The sequence below is a fragment of the Erpetoichthys calabaricus genome, chromosome 17 (genome assembly GCF_900747795.2).
Source record: "Erpetoichthys calabaricus chromosome 17, fErpCal1.3, whole genome shotgun sequence".
NCBI lineage: Eukaryota > Metazoa > Chordata > Cladistia > Polypteriformes > Polypteridae > Erpetoichthys > Erpetoichthys calabaricus.
Genome location: NC_041410.2, coordinates 32,443,480 through 32,458,822, shown reverse-complemented (window position 1 = coordinate 32,458,822; position 15,343 = coordinate 32,443,480). Strand labels below are relative to the sequence as shown.

Below are 15,343 nucleotides of genomic sequence, written 5' to 3'. Positions count from 1 at the left end.
GTGTGTCAACCTGCCCAGAGTTTTCTATCTTGACCACATCTGACTGGACAACCACAGTAAAACTGACAATCAGAATACTCTGAGGGACCAGACTGTCTTAAACTAGGAGTCCCAAAGCACATACTTCCAAAAATATCTACTGGCTAGATATAAGGGCAAACACGCGTGATCTTCATACAATAAAAACTTGAATCTCACAAAATGTTCTGTCATATTGTGAATCTACAAAGACTACAAAGACATAAACAAGTTGCCAGTAAAGCAATTGAAAGCAAACAAAGTCCTAATGCAGAATCTAAAAAAAAAAGGTACAAAAAAATCAGTAGGTTGAAACTCCAGATAACAAATATAAATCAAAGAATTCACAATGAACCACCAGGAACTGTGGGACACCCTCCGAATTAGTAGGCAGTTCCTGGCGGTGAATAGTGGGTGGTCCTGCCTCTGGGGGATCATTCACATACATTGAATATCACCAAACACTAAAACCTAAACATAAATAAAATCAATACATACAAAAGAAAATCAAAATAAAAAATGAATGACATAACATGAATTTGAAGCCCAGCCAGGGGAGGAACTCTGGCTGAGATATAACACTGACACACACACAGACATACATTAGAGTTTTATTATATAGAATATTCAAGGACACAATGGCTTATATAACACTAAGAGACGCAAAGACATTTTACAGTCAAATTCCCAGTAATTTTGAATTATTAGCAGTCAATGAAGGAACTCTTAGAGGCTGCCTTTAAATGTGATGAATTTATTGTCCGGAATCATGTAAATCTATATTTTGAGCATTGAATGATGCGAACACAAACAGATTATTGTAGATTCAGATATTTTGCCTGTAGTGTTTGTGGATTTCACTTTCACCAAATAACAAATCTTTTATTTCTCATGGATATGCCTCTTCATTGGGAAGAAACACTACTTTTCCCTGATGGCAACATGAATTAGACGATCTACAATTCTCCGATTTAAACTTTAAAGCTGAACAATATCTACATACTTCTGTCATATCACCTATGTCCATATATTTAATCTCTTTTCGCTGTTCCATTATTTCACCAAGTAATAATTTTCATTTGTTAGCGCTAATGCGATCTTTACTTTCAGTTTTTTGAGACTTTCGAATTTTAGTACTTTCATAATCTCTAACCTGCTCTACATGTGTATTGCACCAAGGTTTTTGAAACTCTTTATGATGTTCTACTTTGTCTTCTTCTCTTTGTCTTTTATTTCTGCCCCTACTTGGATCTGTTAGGTTTTCAGTTCTACTTGGTCCGGACTGATTATAACTTTCCTTATTTTCTGATTTTGCTCTTAGATTATTATTGTTCTTTTTTGAATTCATTTCTCTCCAGTGCTTTTGGGCCTCTTTTCGACATGCTACCCTTTCTTCTTCGCTTAGCCGTTGATTTTTCATCTAGAATGTATAAAATTATTGTCCAGAAAAGGACTACATCGAAGGAAACTAATAGATTGTACTGTATGTCTAATATTAAAATGAGGCGTAAAAATTTTTAAGAGCTGAGAGCACAGGAACTGAGTCTGACAATAGCATTCACACGAATGAGAGGTGAGTGGACTGTGGGTGTAGTTAAATCTCTTGGCACAAAGTCTCATCTCATGGGACTTGACATTATCTCTCTGAAAGTCTCGTCTCGTCCCAGAATTTTTTTATATAATAGAGAGAAATATTCTACATACATCTCATTTGCAACAAAAAAACTGTATAATATCTTAAATGTTTATGTCTAATTGTATTACTATAAAAGTGTCTGTTTTTCAAACATAACCAGATGTTTAAACACCTCAGAGTTGGTTTTAATGTTGTCAGCTGCCTATCTTTTCTGGAATTAATTAGCAACATTCCTCAGCAAACACAGAAGAAACGACAAACTGACTAGACAATGAAGTGAAAGAGGCTGAAAGAAAGATTGTGTTGGTTAACAAAAAAAAATTGCAAAACATGCAGCTGCTCTCCCCATAAAAACATTCCAAACCCCTGGATGTTTTTACATTTTACTGTTCACCAACATTGAATCCCAGAGAATTTAATTTTGCTTTTTTGACCGTGGTCAACTGAAACGATTCTTTAATGTCACAGTGAAAACTGATTTCTGCATAGTGGTCTAACTTAATTGCAAATATAACATATTTGGCAAAATTAAATAAAAAGCCAAATTAAATCCACTTTGATTGAATGTTGTATAACAAAAGAAAAATAAACACATCCAAGGACATGAACACTTCTTAGAGACATGTATGGGGCAAAATTTGACCTGGGCTACTTTCCAACAGTTTTCCACTGGGCTGTTTCTCCTGGGGTGCCTGAGTACTTATTTACTAAATGGTGCTTTCTGCATAACTCATCCATCTTTCAATATTAATAATATTTATTTTCGATTCAAATCATGACTGTGTTCTTGTTGTTTTCTTTCAAACTGTTTATGAGACAGATGCATGTTTCCAGTAAAGCAGATCCGTAGAACCTGCCTAGTCCACTGATTAATCTACCTGTTAACTGCAGGGTGAAGTTAGCTATTCAATCACAGCTACTTAAGCACTAGCAGCTAGGTACTTTTTCACACAGTCTACAAGAGCCACTTACCCCTACATGTTAAGACAGGGCTCTTTTGATTTGTGCCATTAAACTAGGTCATAATTTCAAAAAAGGAATTTTTCGCATTTTGAATGCATGTGAACTCAGGCTTTATAATAATAATAATAATACAATAATATAATGGATGGATTGATCTATGGTCACTAACCCTTTCAAAGATTAAATATTGCTGGGCCACAAGAGACATGTCTGCGTTCAACTGCATGGGAGTTTTGTGGAGCTAATCAGTTTCCAAAAACCTTCATGAGTTTAACTTTTTTAATGCAAAAGCACAATTACCATTAATTTCAGTGGAAAAAAATGTTAAGTATTCCCTGGCCTAAAACATGGACCCCCATATTTTCTCAAATAACAATAAGGTCAGGTCAGATCAGGTCGGGGAGCATGCACTGGTACTGCATTTTGCTGCACCCACCACATGACAAAACCACTCGGGATCCTAGTTGGCAGACACGTGGTCCAATCCAACCTTCCAGAAATGACCCTCTATCTGCCACAGACAGGTGTTTTGTAGTCCAGCCACTTGGGTCCTCAACAATGAGGATTCTATGGGCCGGATCACCCTCAGGGAATCGCACCACATGACCATAGTGCCGTAACTGACACTCCCTCACAATGCAGGTAATGTGCCTCATTCAGGACTCCATGAACAACCGCTCATTCAACAAAGTCAAACCAGCAGTACCCAGTACACAGTACTGAAGGAGTCCAGTCCTCGTCTCAGGTCATTGAATAGCGTCTATGTCTCACAACCATATAGCAAGATATAGGAACCACCATGATTCTAAAGACTTTGACCTTTCTCCTTTTGCATACTGTAGATATCAGGAGCACCACACACTGCTTTCCAGCAAACTCATAACATCCCATGCTCTCCCAATCCATCTACTGAAGAAGAGTCACCAGAGACATGAATGTCGTTGCCTGGGTACATAAACCTCTAAACAAAGTCGACACTCTCTCCACTGACAGTCCTAGTTTAATTATAAAATTAATAATTAAAACAAACCCTAGTATGAGATTTGTCTTCATTTATTACTATTTAATATTGCTGATTACCTATGATTTACTACTTTGTTTCTTTTTTTAAAGAACTGATCATTCTTGGGTTTCTCCAACTGATTTATAATATTTCTGGAGCCATGATGCTCATGATAATGCAAGAAAACAAGGAGTTGAATGAACCCACACTACGTGAACGCATCATTACCTGCAAGAATGACAGAGAGTGGATCCAGCCCTGTCAAACATCCAGCTCTGTCCCAAATGTCCAGCCTTCTCACCTGAAGCATCCAGTGCCCTTATACACAGCCCTCTCGGGTCAATTTCATGGGCTGTGCAGTCAGGTGTAATTGCAATGACTTCATAACATGATCAAGTGTTAGCACTAGTGGCATTTCAGATTTTACAAAACTTGGTCTTTACAAGTGCAAAGAATCAGATTAATTGTGATTTGAAAAAGGAACAGGAAAAGATTTTTTTGTATACCTTTTTTTTTTTGTAGACTGCACATAAAATCCATAAATATAAAACATCTATAAAATCAGGCTTATGCAGAAAGTGTGAAAGTCATGCATTCAAAATGTGAAGTTCTCAAATTATTGATCGACTTTAAATGTATACAAAGAATTAAAAGGTCTTTTTTATCATGTAATACTGTAAATCTACAAGGAACCACACGGCTTCGTAAAGTGTCTATCAGGAACCTTTATTTTTAAGAGTGTCGTTTGTGGAAACCCGTCCTGCCGCCGTGGGGGGCGCTCAATGTCCCAGCCCAGAACTCACCTGGGCTCTCATCTTCATGAGGTACCTTAGTTGCGCCTCTGACGTCAGGTGTTTTCCGAAAATTACATTATCATTAACTGAATACTTTGGACGATTTTGCGCTTTTAGGGTCTGAGGAAGTACTGCAAAGATATATAAACAGATTTAACCTCGTATTTGAGGGGAAAAAAATAATAAAACCTCAATTAGAGCAAAGTGCACATTCTGAATCTCGGGGAACTTTTTACGTTTACAATTTCTCTGTAGATTTTAGTTGTTTCATTCATATTTTACGTGTTCTGATTTAAGCTGGCGTTTCATACAGACGTTTACCTTTCACCCGTTGTTTTTTTTTTATTATTGTGTTTATTAGATTTATTTGACATTTCATGTGCCATAACTGAAGCGTGATGTTCAAATATAACTGCCATTGACCGCGCTTGCTAAATCGCTGTCTTTTCACGTACCTCTCGATCCTGAAAACTCACAGGAACCCCCACTGAATTTCTTACATGAATCCATTCAAGGTACTCCCTCACAAGCTTAAAGGCAAATGACGCCTCCTAATCTGCGTGTCTCACGAAAAGGATGAAGCAAAAAAAAAAAAAAAGAACGAAGTGACGTCATAATCGAACCAGCCCGCAGAAGCCGCGTATTGTCCAGCCATCATTTGAAGTGAGTATTTAAACGCTAATCTCTTCTAAAGTAATATATCATATGCAAATTAACTGTAATATTCGTAAACAGAAATTTGTTTACTTAATCGTATGTATAATATTAGAAGTGATGTTATTATCTACCGCCGAGTACAACCGTTCCTTCGCACAGACAAACCATGAAAAAAGAATGGACGGACCGAAACATAAATCGAGCGGTAATATATCACAATAATCCACTCGTCCATTTCCATTATTTAAAAATGATTCGTTGTGTATGAATCGTTTTAATTCACATCTGGTGAACGAAGCATAAGGAAAGATCTGTGATAAATAAGCACCAAATTCTAGACAGCCAATTGAAATGAGTGCTCAACTACCTTCTTGTTTCCTAAACGCGCTTGTTCCAGTTCAAGGTCGCATTAAATCAGGGGGCAAACCCATCGTCTACAGGGGCAAGGCAGAAACCAGCTCTTCTTATCATTAGTCAGGGGCAAGGCAGAAACCAGCTCTTCTTATCATTAGTCTCTCGCTGTTAAGTCTTCAGCTATTACAGCAGTGAAATTTAAATATGGATTGGATTAGCCAAATTGAAATTCACGGCCACAATACAGCAAATGTTTGAATACTGGATGAGTGGAAAATGTGTCGCTGAAAGTTTATTTGCACCAGTCAATTAGTAGTTACTTCATAATGTGTTTTTAGTATAAGACCAAATGAGTTTCTCTGTGTTATGTCAAGAAAAATGCTCATCCTGGGTTGTAATTCAATAATTTAGGTAATGACATTTACCGCACGGCGCGCTTTTCGTCTTTTTCCATGACAAACTCATTTTATGGCGTCCCGTGCAGTACGATTATTCAGGGCTGGGTTAACGATTAAGCAACATAAGCACGTGCTTAAGGCGTTAAGGGTGGGAGGCACCACCGAAATTTTCCATTCCTGGATTTACCATAGACCATATGGTGCAAAACTGCAAAATACACATTATTTTTCATCTTGGTTCATTTCGAAAAATAAAATTTTTATTTTATGATTTATTATTGTTGATATTTTGAATTAGATATGGGGACACTAAAATCTTTTAAGTGTCTCTAATGGTCTTAATCCGGCCCTGTATATATATTCTTTATGTTCCAGACAGTAATGTGAAACTAATTGCAGTCATAGGACTTCAGCATATTTAACTGATCTGCCAGCTACACATTCAGAAAGTTAAATATCACATTTTAAAAGGTTTAATTTGCTGGCATTCTGAAATGAACTTCAGAGGTTGATTTGTACACAGACTCTGTATGGACAAAGGTGTTTTGTTCCTCCGTTTGCAACGAGGCAGACTGCACTGACAAGGAAGGGTTAATTAGCTTTAGCCATTTATCCTTCCATTCAGCCACCCATTTTCTTAATATTAATATTCTACAATTCTGAGATGGACAGTGCAATTTTCTACAGTGTGGTGTTCTGGGCCAGTAACATCACATCAAGAGAGGCCCAATAAATCAACAAGCTGATTATAAATGTAGACTCAGTTATGGAACACACTGTCAACCTGCTTATTGGAGCAGAGAATGAAGGCAAGACTGATGGCAATCATGAACAATACTACAAATCCTCTACACACTGGCATTGAGTACTTTCAGCCAATGAATTACTCAACAGAAGTGTGTCAAGAAATGCAACTGAGGATCATTCAATGGCAATATGCCTCTATAAAACCTCACTGTGAAAAAAGAAAAAGATTGATCTTTTTATCTCTCTATTATAATAAAAAAATCCTGGAACGAGATGAAACTTTTTAACCTGGGATGAGATTTGACTTTTTCAGAGAGATACTTTCACATCCTGTGAGACGAGACTTTGTGCCAAGAGATTTAACCACGCCCGGGGCCGGAAATAAAACACAAAGTGTAGATGACAAAGTAGAACGTCGTAAAGAATTTAAAAAGGCACGATAAACATGTAGAGCAGGTTAGATATAATGAAAGTACTAAAATTCGAAAGTCCCAAAAAAACAATAGTAAAGATCGCATTAGCACAAACAAATGGAAATTATTATGCGGTGAAATAATGGAACAGCAAAAAGAGATCGAATATATTGTTTGGATTTAAACTTTTAAGTCAGAGATTTGTAGATGGTCTAATTTGTATTGCCATCAGGGAAAAGTAGTGTTTCTTCCCAATGAAGTGGCGTATCTGTGAGAATTAAAAGATTTGTTGTTTGGTGAAAGTGAAATCTACATACGTGCGCAGCAGAGACGTGAAGTGGCTGGCGCGTAGCACAGGCCTAGGGGGTTGGCGAGCAAAGTGTGCAGAGGGCAAAGCCCCTAGTCTTTAGTTAAGTAAAATTTGCTCTCTCTTTAGTTTCCTTTTCTTTTCTTTTAGTTGCTGTGATGTATTTGTTAGAGGATTTTTATTTGTTGTAATATAATACCACTGTTGAAAAGCTGGGGACAAATAAAGGTATGTACAGTATGTTTCTGCCTTGCATGCCTGCCTGCCTGCCAGGGATCAGTCTTTTTCAGGACTTTATAAGCCATCATTGACCAATAAAAGGAACATCCAGTGGAAGAGAACCTGAAATCATGGAAAATGTTATGGAACAATCAGATTGATTCTTAATGTAACTATGTTGGAAAGGTGATTAGTTTTGTCTTGTGCTCTCAGAGATTTTTATTTTTTTGTTCACCGCATCAGAAGTAAAAAAAATAAATAAATAAGAACAAAATAATGAAAACAATTAGATGGCTCTGCATGAGTCGTCAATCATCCAGAAGTGTGTAATGTCTGCATTTTCATACAGTTCCTGGTTGTTTGGTAAATTGCTAAATGTTGCGTTAGCAGCCTGTAAGTCCATGGTCCCAAGTGTAATACAAGGCTTTCAGATCAATGTGGTATGAGAAAATGAAGACCAAGGCCTTGTCAACACAATTTGTGTTTGAAGGATTTTTTGTTTTTTGCTATTGGAGAAGAAGAAAAAAAACTTCAAGTATGGAGGCAAAGATGTTGATTCCCCTTAAATGTTGTGAATGTGCCGATGTAATTACCTTCTGTGATATTGTTGCAACACTGTCTTTACTAGATTTTTTTAGTACATTGAATACAATCAATCTCATTGAATAATATCTTTTATTTAATTTTTTATTCTTTTAACAGGTGATGTCTTCATTGTTGCATTAGCTTCAGTAATTGTTCTTCTTAATTTAGTTGTTAGCCATTGTGGTTTGGAGCCAGTCAGTGAACTCACATACTTTGGTATAGACACCAGGGTGGTTCACTTCAGCACAGCCATAACCCCAGGAAACGACACCTTGAAGAACTCCATCACAGACCACAGGTCCGCCAGAGTCTCCCTGTTGAAAATGAAATAGTGAACAGATAATTAGGAATAAGCGGACACCACCTTAGGCATCATTTGAAAATAGCTTCAGTGTCTTAAGAGGTGCTCACCTGACAAGAATCTTTTCCTCCCTCAAGATATCCAGCACAAAACATGCTGGGAGTAATCATTCCTGGATAGGAGTTCTGGCAGTCACTGTCTGACAGGATGGGGATTTCCAGACATTGCAGGAGGTCTCGGTTATTCGCTACAATAAGAAAAGAAAGGTTGACACTTTGTAGTGTATGGAAGCATTTACTTGAAAAGGTTTTAGAGAAAACTAAGTTTTATAACTTTACACCCATTTGGGAAAGAGAACATTGAATAATGTTTCAACTGAGTAAAAAAGTGTCATAGGAAAATCCCTGTATAGCAAATGAAACCCCTCACCAAAATGACATCCTTATAGCTACAGCTTGTCCCCAGGTGGACTATCCCCCATCAAATATCAGCTTCCTAAGATTATCGATTTGACAGCATTTTTATGGGGCTTCAACACTGGTTAGATTAAATTAACACTCTTATTGTAAGACGGTACACACTGTAATAAATGTTTGAATGTGTAACCTACAGTATAATACGAGGAAATTATTATTTTGTGCATTGTATAACATATTCTATTAGGCTGCTGTACAAAGATGTCTGTGCTGGGTAACTTAGAAGTCTGAACCATGAGGCTGTTTAATAGTATCATTTTGTTTTTAAAAGTTATGGTACTCAGAACAGGCTTATGGAAGAGCTTTCTGCTTCTGTACTCACCAGAGCTCATTGTGTTTCCCCATCCAGAGACTCTGCATTCAGTGCCGGCTGCAGCACAGCTAGTAGGTAAAGCCACAGGCTGCACGTAGGCATTGAGCTCGGCAGGCGATGACAGCCTGATGAGCATGATGTCATTGTCAATGGTGTATGAATTGTACTTTGGATGCCGGATAACCTTGGCAGAATTGATAAACTGTTCTGTGCCATCAGACAAGCGGATGTGGTGTTCTCCAAGACGAATCTCAATGCGACTGCAACACACAAGAAAACAGCAAAGAAAGTTCTCATTAGTAATGGCTAGTCTTTTTGATTACATGTTGCATTTGAATCTTTTCTGGTATTTAAAACTACCATTTTATGAATTTTTTTTGTATCCATTACAAAGTCTAGAGGCATTGACGTCTATCCTAGTAGGATCAGGGGCAAGGCAGGAATCAAACCTGGGTGAAATGTCATTCAGTTCAATTGCAGGGCACACTGACCAACAGGGTCAATTTGTGGTCACAGAATTACTAAATATTCATGTTTTTGGAATATGTGTGACTGGCAATATACATATAGATAATCCTTGTAACTATGAGGTGGCACTGTTGACCACTCTGCAATTGCATTGTCTTAAATAATTAGAGTTAATATGATTCCTTCTCCCAGTATCCATGAATTGGAAAAAGTGGGGTCAGGAAATATGGCATCATTAGGTAATGACAGTTTATGCTGTGCCACTCAAACTCTCTTCACACTCAATCTGTGAACTCCGATTCTGCTCAAAGATGTGCACTTGGTAGCCATAACATGACCCACTGTGAATGAGTAAGTGTGCCAGCTTGTGTATTGGCACTTCCAGACAAGGCTAGGAAATGATCCTTAATATGCTAGTGTATTAAATATTCTGAAATTTCATAAAAATAAAATCTTAAAGGAAAAAAAAAAGCAAGCCTTTCAGTCATTTGAGATAATGGAGAATAATCCTGCCTCAGTCAGTCCCTGCTATAAACACAGCCATAGATGGTGCCCACTATGATATGAATCTGGGTTGTCAAAACCAGTTCATTTTCTATTTGAACCAAAGGCTTAGTGACTAGCTGGGCTTCTCCCTATCCATAAAAATCTGTTTCTCTTTCAGCATATGATACCCGGTTATGAAAATGGTCAGGTGAGTGTGTGTGTAGCTTAATCTAAACTCTGTTTTGTCTTCAGGATGTTTCTGGCGAAGTGAACTATGGTTACGTACCTGCTGTAGCAGTGAGCAGCAGAGACCACCCACTCAGAGTTTACAAGAGAACCTCCGCACATGTGATATCCAACATTCAGTGAAACCTGCCAGGGCTGGGAGTGAGGCTGGCACTCATATCCTCCAACGATCTTGTCATCGTCAAAGGCAACTAAGAAAGAGTGAAAGAAAGAAGGGGAGAGTAACTTGGCATTCGATAAAGAGAAGAAATGACAAAACTGAAATCGGGTTCACAATAACTAAACATCATAACAAGAGGTCTTTGGAAAACTTGTCGTCTATTACACATTAAACATGTATTAAATAAAATGTATGGATTTGAAATATATTAAACTCAAGTCTAGACTATTGCATATTCAAAAAGTTTGAATCTGAATTTTTCATTTTGACATTTTAAATAAACTTCTGTTTTAAGATATCTGGAAATCATTTTTAAGAAAATAGGAGATATCTTAGCATTTTATAATGCATTGACATGTAACTGACATGCATTGAGAGGATAGTAAACTATGCCAGTCCTTTTCCAAACCTGCCAGATCCACTCCAGTGTGTGTGACTGTGTTTCAGGTATTTTAGGAATAGGAATAATCCATCCATAGATGTTTTGTTTTTTTTAATCTATATTACTTACCTCATGTGGTTTATACTTGTGAACAGGAACAAATGTGTAATCTCATGTTTTCACAGAGAATGAAGATAAAGTTACTGATAGAATGAGAGCCTATGGTGAGCAGCACTGGACAACAGGAAAGATCAAAACCATCCATGAAAAAAATCTCCTGTCACTCGTTTTGCATAATCTGCATGTCATGTCATCCAGTTGCACACTCACAAAGTGAAAATCACATGCATTTTGCTAAACTATTGTTAAATTTAAAAAACACCCTTTAAAATTAAAGACAGGACTTTTGACCAATGAATGACAAGGAGATGTGGGTCTTCAATTTAAAAGCACAATCTGGTGTTAATGGGCTTCCTGTTTGTGGACTACTTTGATTTTCTGGAGCTATTTAATTAAACATTGAACAATAGATTGCAATTTTTCTTTGGAACAACTATAAGCCACATGGCGTATGTAACATAACAATAATTTTAAAAAATAGCAAACAATGTTCTTTGGATACTTCATGGTGACTCTCTTTTAAGATATCAAAAGTTGTTACTAAATTTTGGAAATATTTAATCCATTTTTGCATATCACATTTTCACATATAACGAATACATGAATTTCACTTTGACATGTTTTAAAGTAACTAACTGACTTTTTCTAGATGGCACAGATGAATTACAATAAAACGTCTTTGCTACATTATGGTCTCTCAAATAAACATCAAAAATATTTCAGATTAAGTTTCACTTTATTTAAATATCTTTTGATATATAAAGACAATATCTTTCAAAGATATTGTCATTTCAAGATTTCTTGAATGCATTTCAAGTTCAAGTTCAAAGTTTACTGTCATGTGCACAGTAAGGAAACACTTTTCCCTGTACAATGAAATTCTTTCTTTGCTGTCCACACCAAATAACAAAACCAACATATAAAGATAAACATAAATAATAAGTAGCAGATAGATAATAAGTAACAGAGGCAGCATAAAGTATAAAAACGGAATAGAAATATAAAGTGTAATGTGCAGGTAGGTGTGTGATGGACAAGTCAAATACAGTTACAGTTGTGTGAGGGGGTTAGAATGAGGTGAACCAATGGTTATAAACTCCACTCAGTTATTTAGGAGTCTAATGGCCTTGGGAAAGAGAGTTCTTTAGCCTGGAAGTCCTGCGTTTCATGCTTCTATACCTCCTGCATGAGGGTAGAAGTGTGAAAAGTTTGTGTTGGGGGTGGGTAGAGTCCCTAAGGATCGTGGCAGTTCTCCTGCAGATTCTGCAGTTGTAGATGCTCTGCAGAGAGGGCAGTGGGGTCCTGGTGATCTTCTCAGCGGTCTTTACCACTCTCTGCAGGTGTTTGCGGTCCATAGCAGTAGTGTTGCCGTACCACACGGTGATGCAGCTTGTCAAGATGCTCTCAACAATGCAGCTGTAAAAGTTGCCGAGGATCTTAGTCGACATACCAGACTTCCTCAGCATCCTCAGAAAGTACAGCTGCTGTTGAGCCCTCTTGATCAGCTGTGTGGTGTTAAGTGTCCAAGTGAGGTTCTCACTGATGTAGACATATATATATTGATATATATGATGAATTGCATGTTTTAAAATATTTCAATAGTATGTTCCAGTGATCTAAAATGCCATCTTTTTAAATAATAAAACCGATAAGAAAACCCGTTCTTGCAATTTTGAGATTCGTTAAAAGAAACAATTGTTTTGACATCTTAAAGCTTTCTGCAATAAAAATGTCTCCTAATGTTCATTTCACTTGTGAAAATAGTTCAGTTGTCATGGAGGTGACTCTACTTGGTCTAAGCAAAAGAGGTCATGGAGGAGGGTTGTGAAGGAGACCAGGGAAGTCACATATCTGTCTGCTTTTTTCCCAGTTCTGGCAGTGTCAGTTCAGAGGAAGAACTTGAACCAATGGCCATCACCACCCATCTGGACATTTCTATAACTTCAGAAGAACAGGATGGAAACTCCTGAGCATGCCTCTTCTAAAGATGGCATCTACTTAAACATGAGTAGTTTAAACCAAGAACAGGGTTTGTGCACCCCAGCTAACATATGCTGTGAAACCCCAGGTTTTTTTCTGTCTTTTTTTGTGTTTCATCTACTCAAGTTAATAGAACTTACATTACCAGTAATGGACATTGATTTAAATCCTCAAACTGAAGTGCTGTTGATGTCACATCTTCTTAAAAAGATTTTGCTGATTTAGTTTATCAGATTATTCCTAAATTGACTACCTTGCTAACTTAATAAGCTTACTATTATTGAAATAAGATAGCAACGTATAGTCTTTCATGCTCGTTTGCATTAACAATTAACATTATATTTTGAATTTGTTACAAACCTCTCATGCACCTATCTGTATTATTAATATTATAAATATAAAAAGGGTACATCCCCAAACTCACCCGCAGCTCCAATAAGAAGAATGAAAACCAGAGACCTCATGGTTGTTTGGAATGGACTTCCTGTGGATGATCATCTTGGAGCTGTTGGCTTTTATACTGTTCACACTCGAAAGACTGCTGGGAAATTACAGGTTAATAATTAATGCCAAGAGATATGATGAAGGTTAGTCCTGTTGCATGTGAGGCATGGAACTCTCTATCTTTTTGGTAATAATAGATAATATATCATGATACAGTGAAGGACTATCAGATATCAAGCAGTACTGCTGCTTTCCAACACGTGGGCCTCAGGGTCACCTCAGTAGTGGTGGGGTGTATGTGTTTTTTCCCTCGGTTTCAGCATATTTCCTTTAGTGTCCCATTTTCCTGTGTACTAAGGTTGATTAACATGGCTATGTTGTCCCTTTTTGTTTGTGACTCTTGTGATTGACTGACATTCTCTTTAGAGTTGGTTTTTCCCCTTTACCCATTTGCTGTCCGGTTATTCTCTAACTTCCCAAGACACTGAGCGGGTAAGTGAGGTATAAAATTAAATGGGTGGACGAGCTACTGATTTAATTAAGATCTTGGGAAAGCAGCTCACTAGATGTAACATCTCCAATTTGACATCTCAGCACAGAGACTGTTGGGGTATTATTTGTGAGGTTGCTCATATTGGTTACAGTGTTTGTCAAGACTGGCTTCATTTTTTTCTTTTCATTTTCATATACAAATTGTTCCCTTTCCCAAACATAATTTGATACTAAGAATGAAAAAAAATAGAGTTAGGCAACCACTGGCACAGTGATTTTTACAGACAGGAACATTTATCAAAGCACATTGTCTGTCTGCTCACAACAGATGCAAGGTGAGGGGCAATAGGCAGTTGATTTTCTAATAAAACATATTTTGACAGGACACCCTAAGCCGGGCCTTAGGGTGACTACTTTGGTTAGAGAGCAGACTAAAAATATAGCCACAGGGGCACATGTTTGTCAGTTTTAATAAATTATTCTTATTACAGTTATTTTATGACACCACTACTCCATTAGTTTTAGGTGACATCTTGGCCTGTAGTCAAGCAATTTAAAACTCGGCTAAAAAAGGGGATGTCTTCAGGTCCACCTAATTGATCTAATGGCTTCTAGTAAACTGCTGGGTGTTGACAGAGCAGCATGAAAACTTCAGTAAGATACTGGAATAGAGAGAAAATGGGTGAAATATGGAGGCGTAGTTATACAACTCAGTTTAGAAGTCTTAAGATGGTGTAGCTTTTTATTTTATAGATATCCACAGTACATGTTAAAGACAGGTAATCGAATAATTAAAAAATGTTTTTTATCTCTTACCCTACTTGTACTTTCAGCGTATTTGTGTGTGTGTGAATGCCTCTTTACCAGCACCCCCACTTTTGAGCGTGTTCCTGTAAAGCCTGGTTCTCAGACTCTGTCATTATTTTTGAGGCACCTTTTTCACCTCCTGTCAGGTTTTCTACTTGCTGTCTTTGAAGGCAACTCTCTCATTGTGTCTCATATGCCTTTACTTCACTTTGTGTGACTCACACTTGCAGCAGCACTACTTAAAATGTCCTATATCTCCCAGTGGCCCCAGTGGTATAATGCTATTGGACAGCTTAGGAGGGCACAGTGGCTGCTGGGAATCAGGTGGCCCTTTAAAAATGAATGTAAAAGACGCCAGGAGGATCGCAATCATCTGTTTGTTTGTTAATATACCTCATACACACAACTGGATTGCGACTTGACCACTGTGGGTTACAGTTTCTGCCTGGATGTATGTGCTGTCCTGTGCTTGCTTGTTGGTGTGAGTTCATACTGAGAGTATACATCTTCATCTGGGGAGCATTCCCAATTACCTTAAATCCTTATGCCGCATCAGGAACCTGGTAGGACAAAA

General features: G+C 37.5%; 1 protein-coding gene across 1 annotated transcript; it reads right to left on the bottom strand.

Annotated features, from left to right (window-relative positions):
• Positions 1-8,167: 8,167 nt before the first annotated feature.
• On the bottom strand, positions 8,168-13,534 carry LOC114667679 (trypsin-2-like). The gene is made up of 5 exons (XM_028823067.2): positions 13,451-13,534; positions 10,425-10,575; positions 9,194-9,444; positions 8,506-8,642; positions 8,168-8,408 (listed from the first exon to the last, which is right to left on the bottom strand). The coding sequence occupies exons 1-5, from the start codon at positions 13,488-13,490 to the stop codon at positions 8,259-8,261; spliced, it is 729 nt and encodes a 242-aa protein (XP_028678900.1). The 5' UTR covers positions 13,491-13,534; the 3' UTR covers positions 8,168-8,258.
• Positions 13,535-15,343: the final 1,809 nt, after the last annotated feature.

Excerpts from the sequence above, each read along its gene's own strand:
- LOC114667679 (XM_028823067.2), bottom strand. The coding sequence starts at position 13,490 with ATGAGGTCTCTGGTTTTCATTCTTCTTATTGGAGCTGCGG. Across the intron at positions 9,445-10,424 it reads GCTGCTCACTGCTACAGCAG|TCGCATTGAGATTCGTCTTG; the intron begins GTACGTAACCAT and ends TGTGTGTTGCAG. Across the intron at positions 8,409-8,505 it reads GAGGAAAAGATTCTTGTCAG|GGAGACTCTGGCGGACCTGT; the intron begins GTGAGCACCTCT and ends CATTTTCAACAG.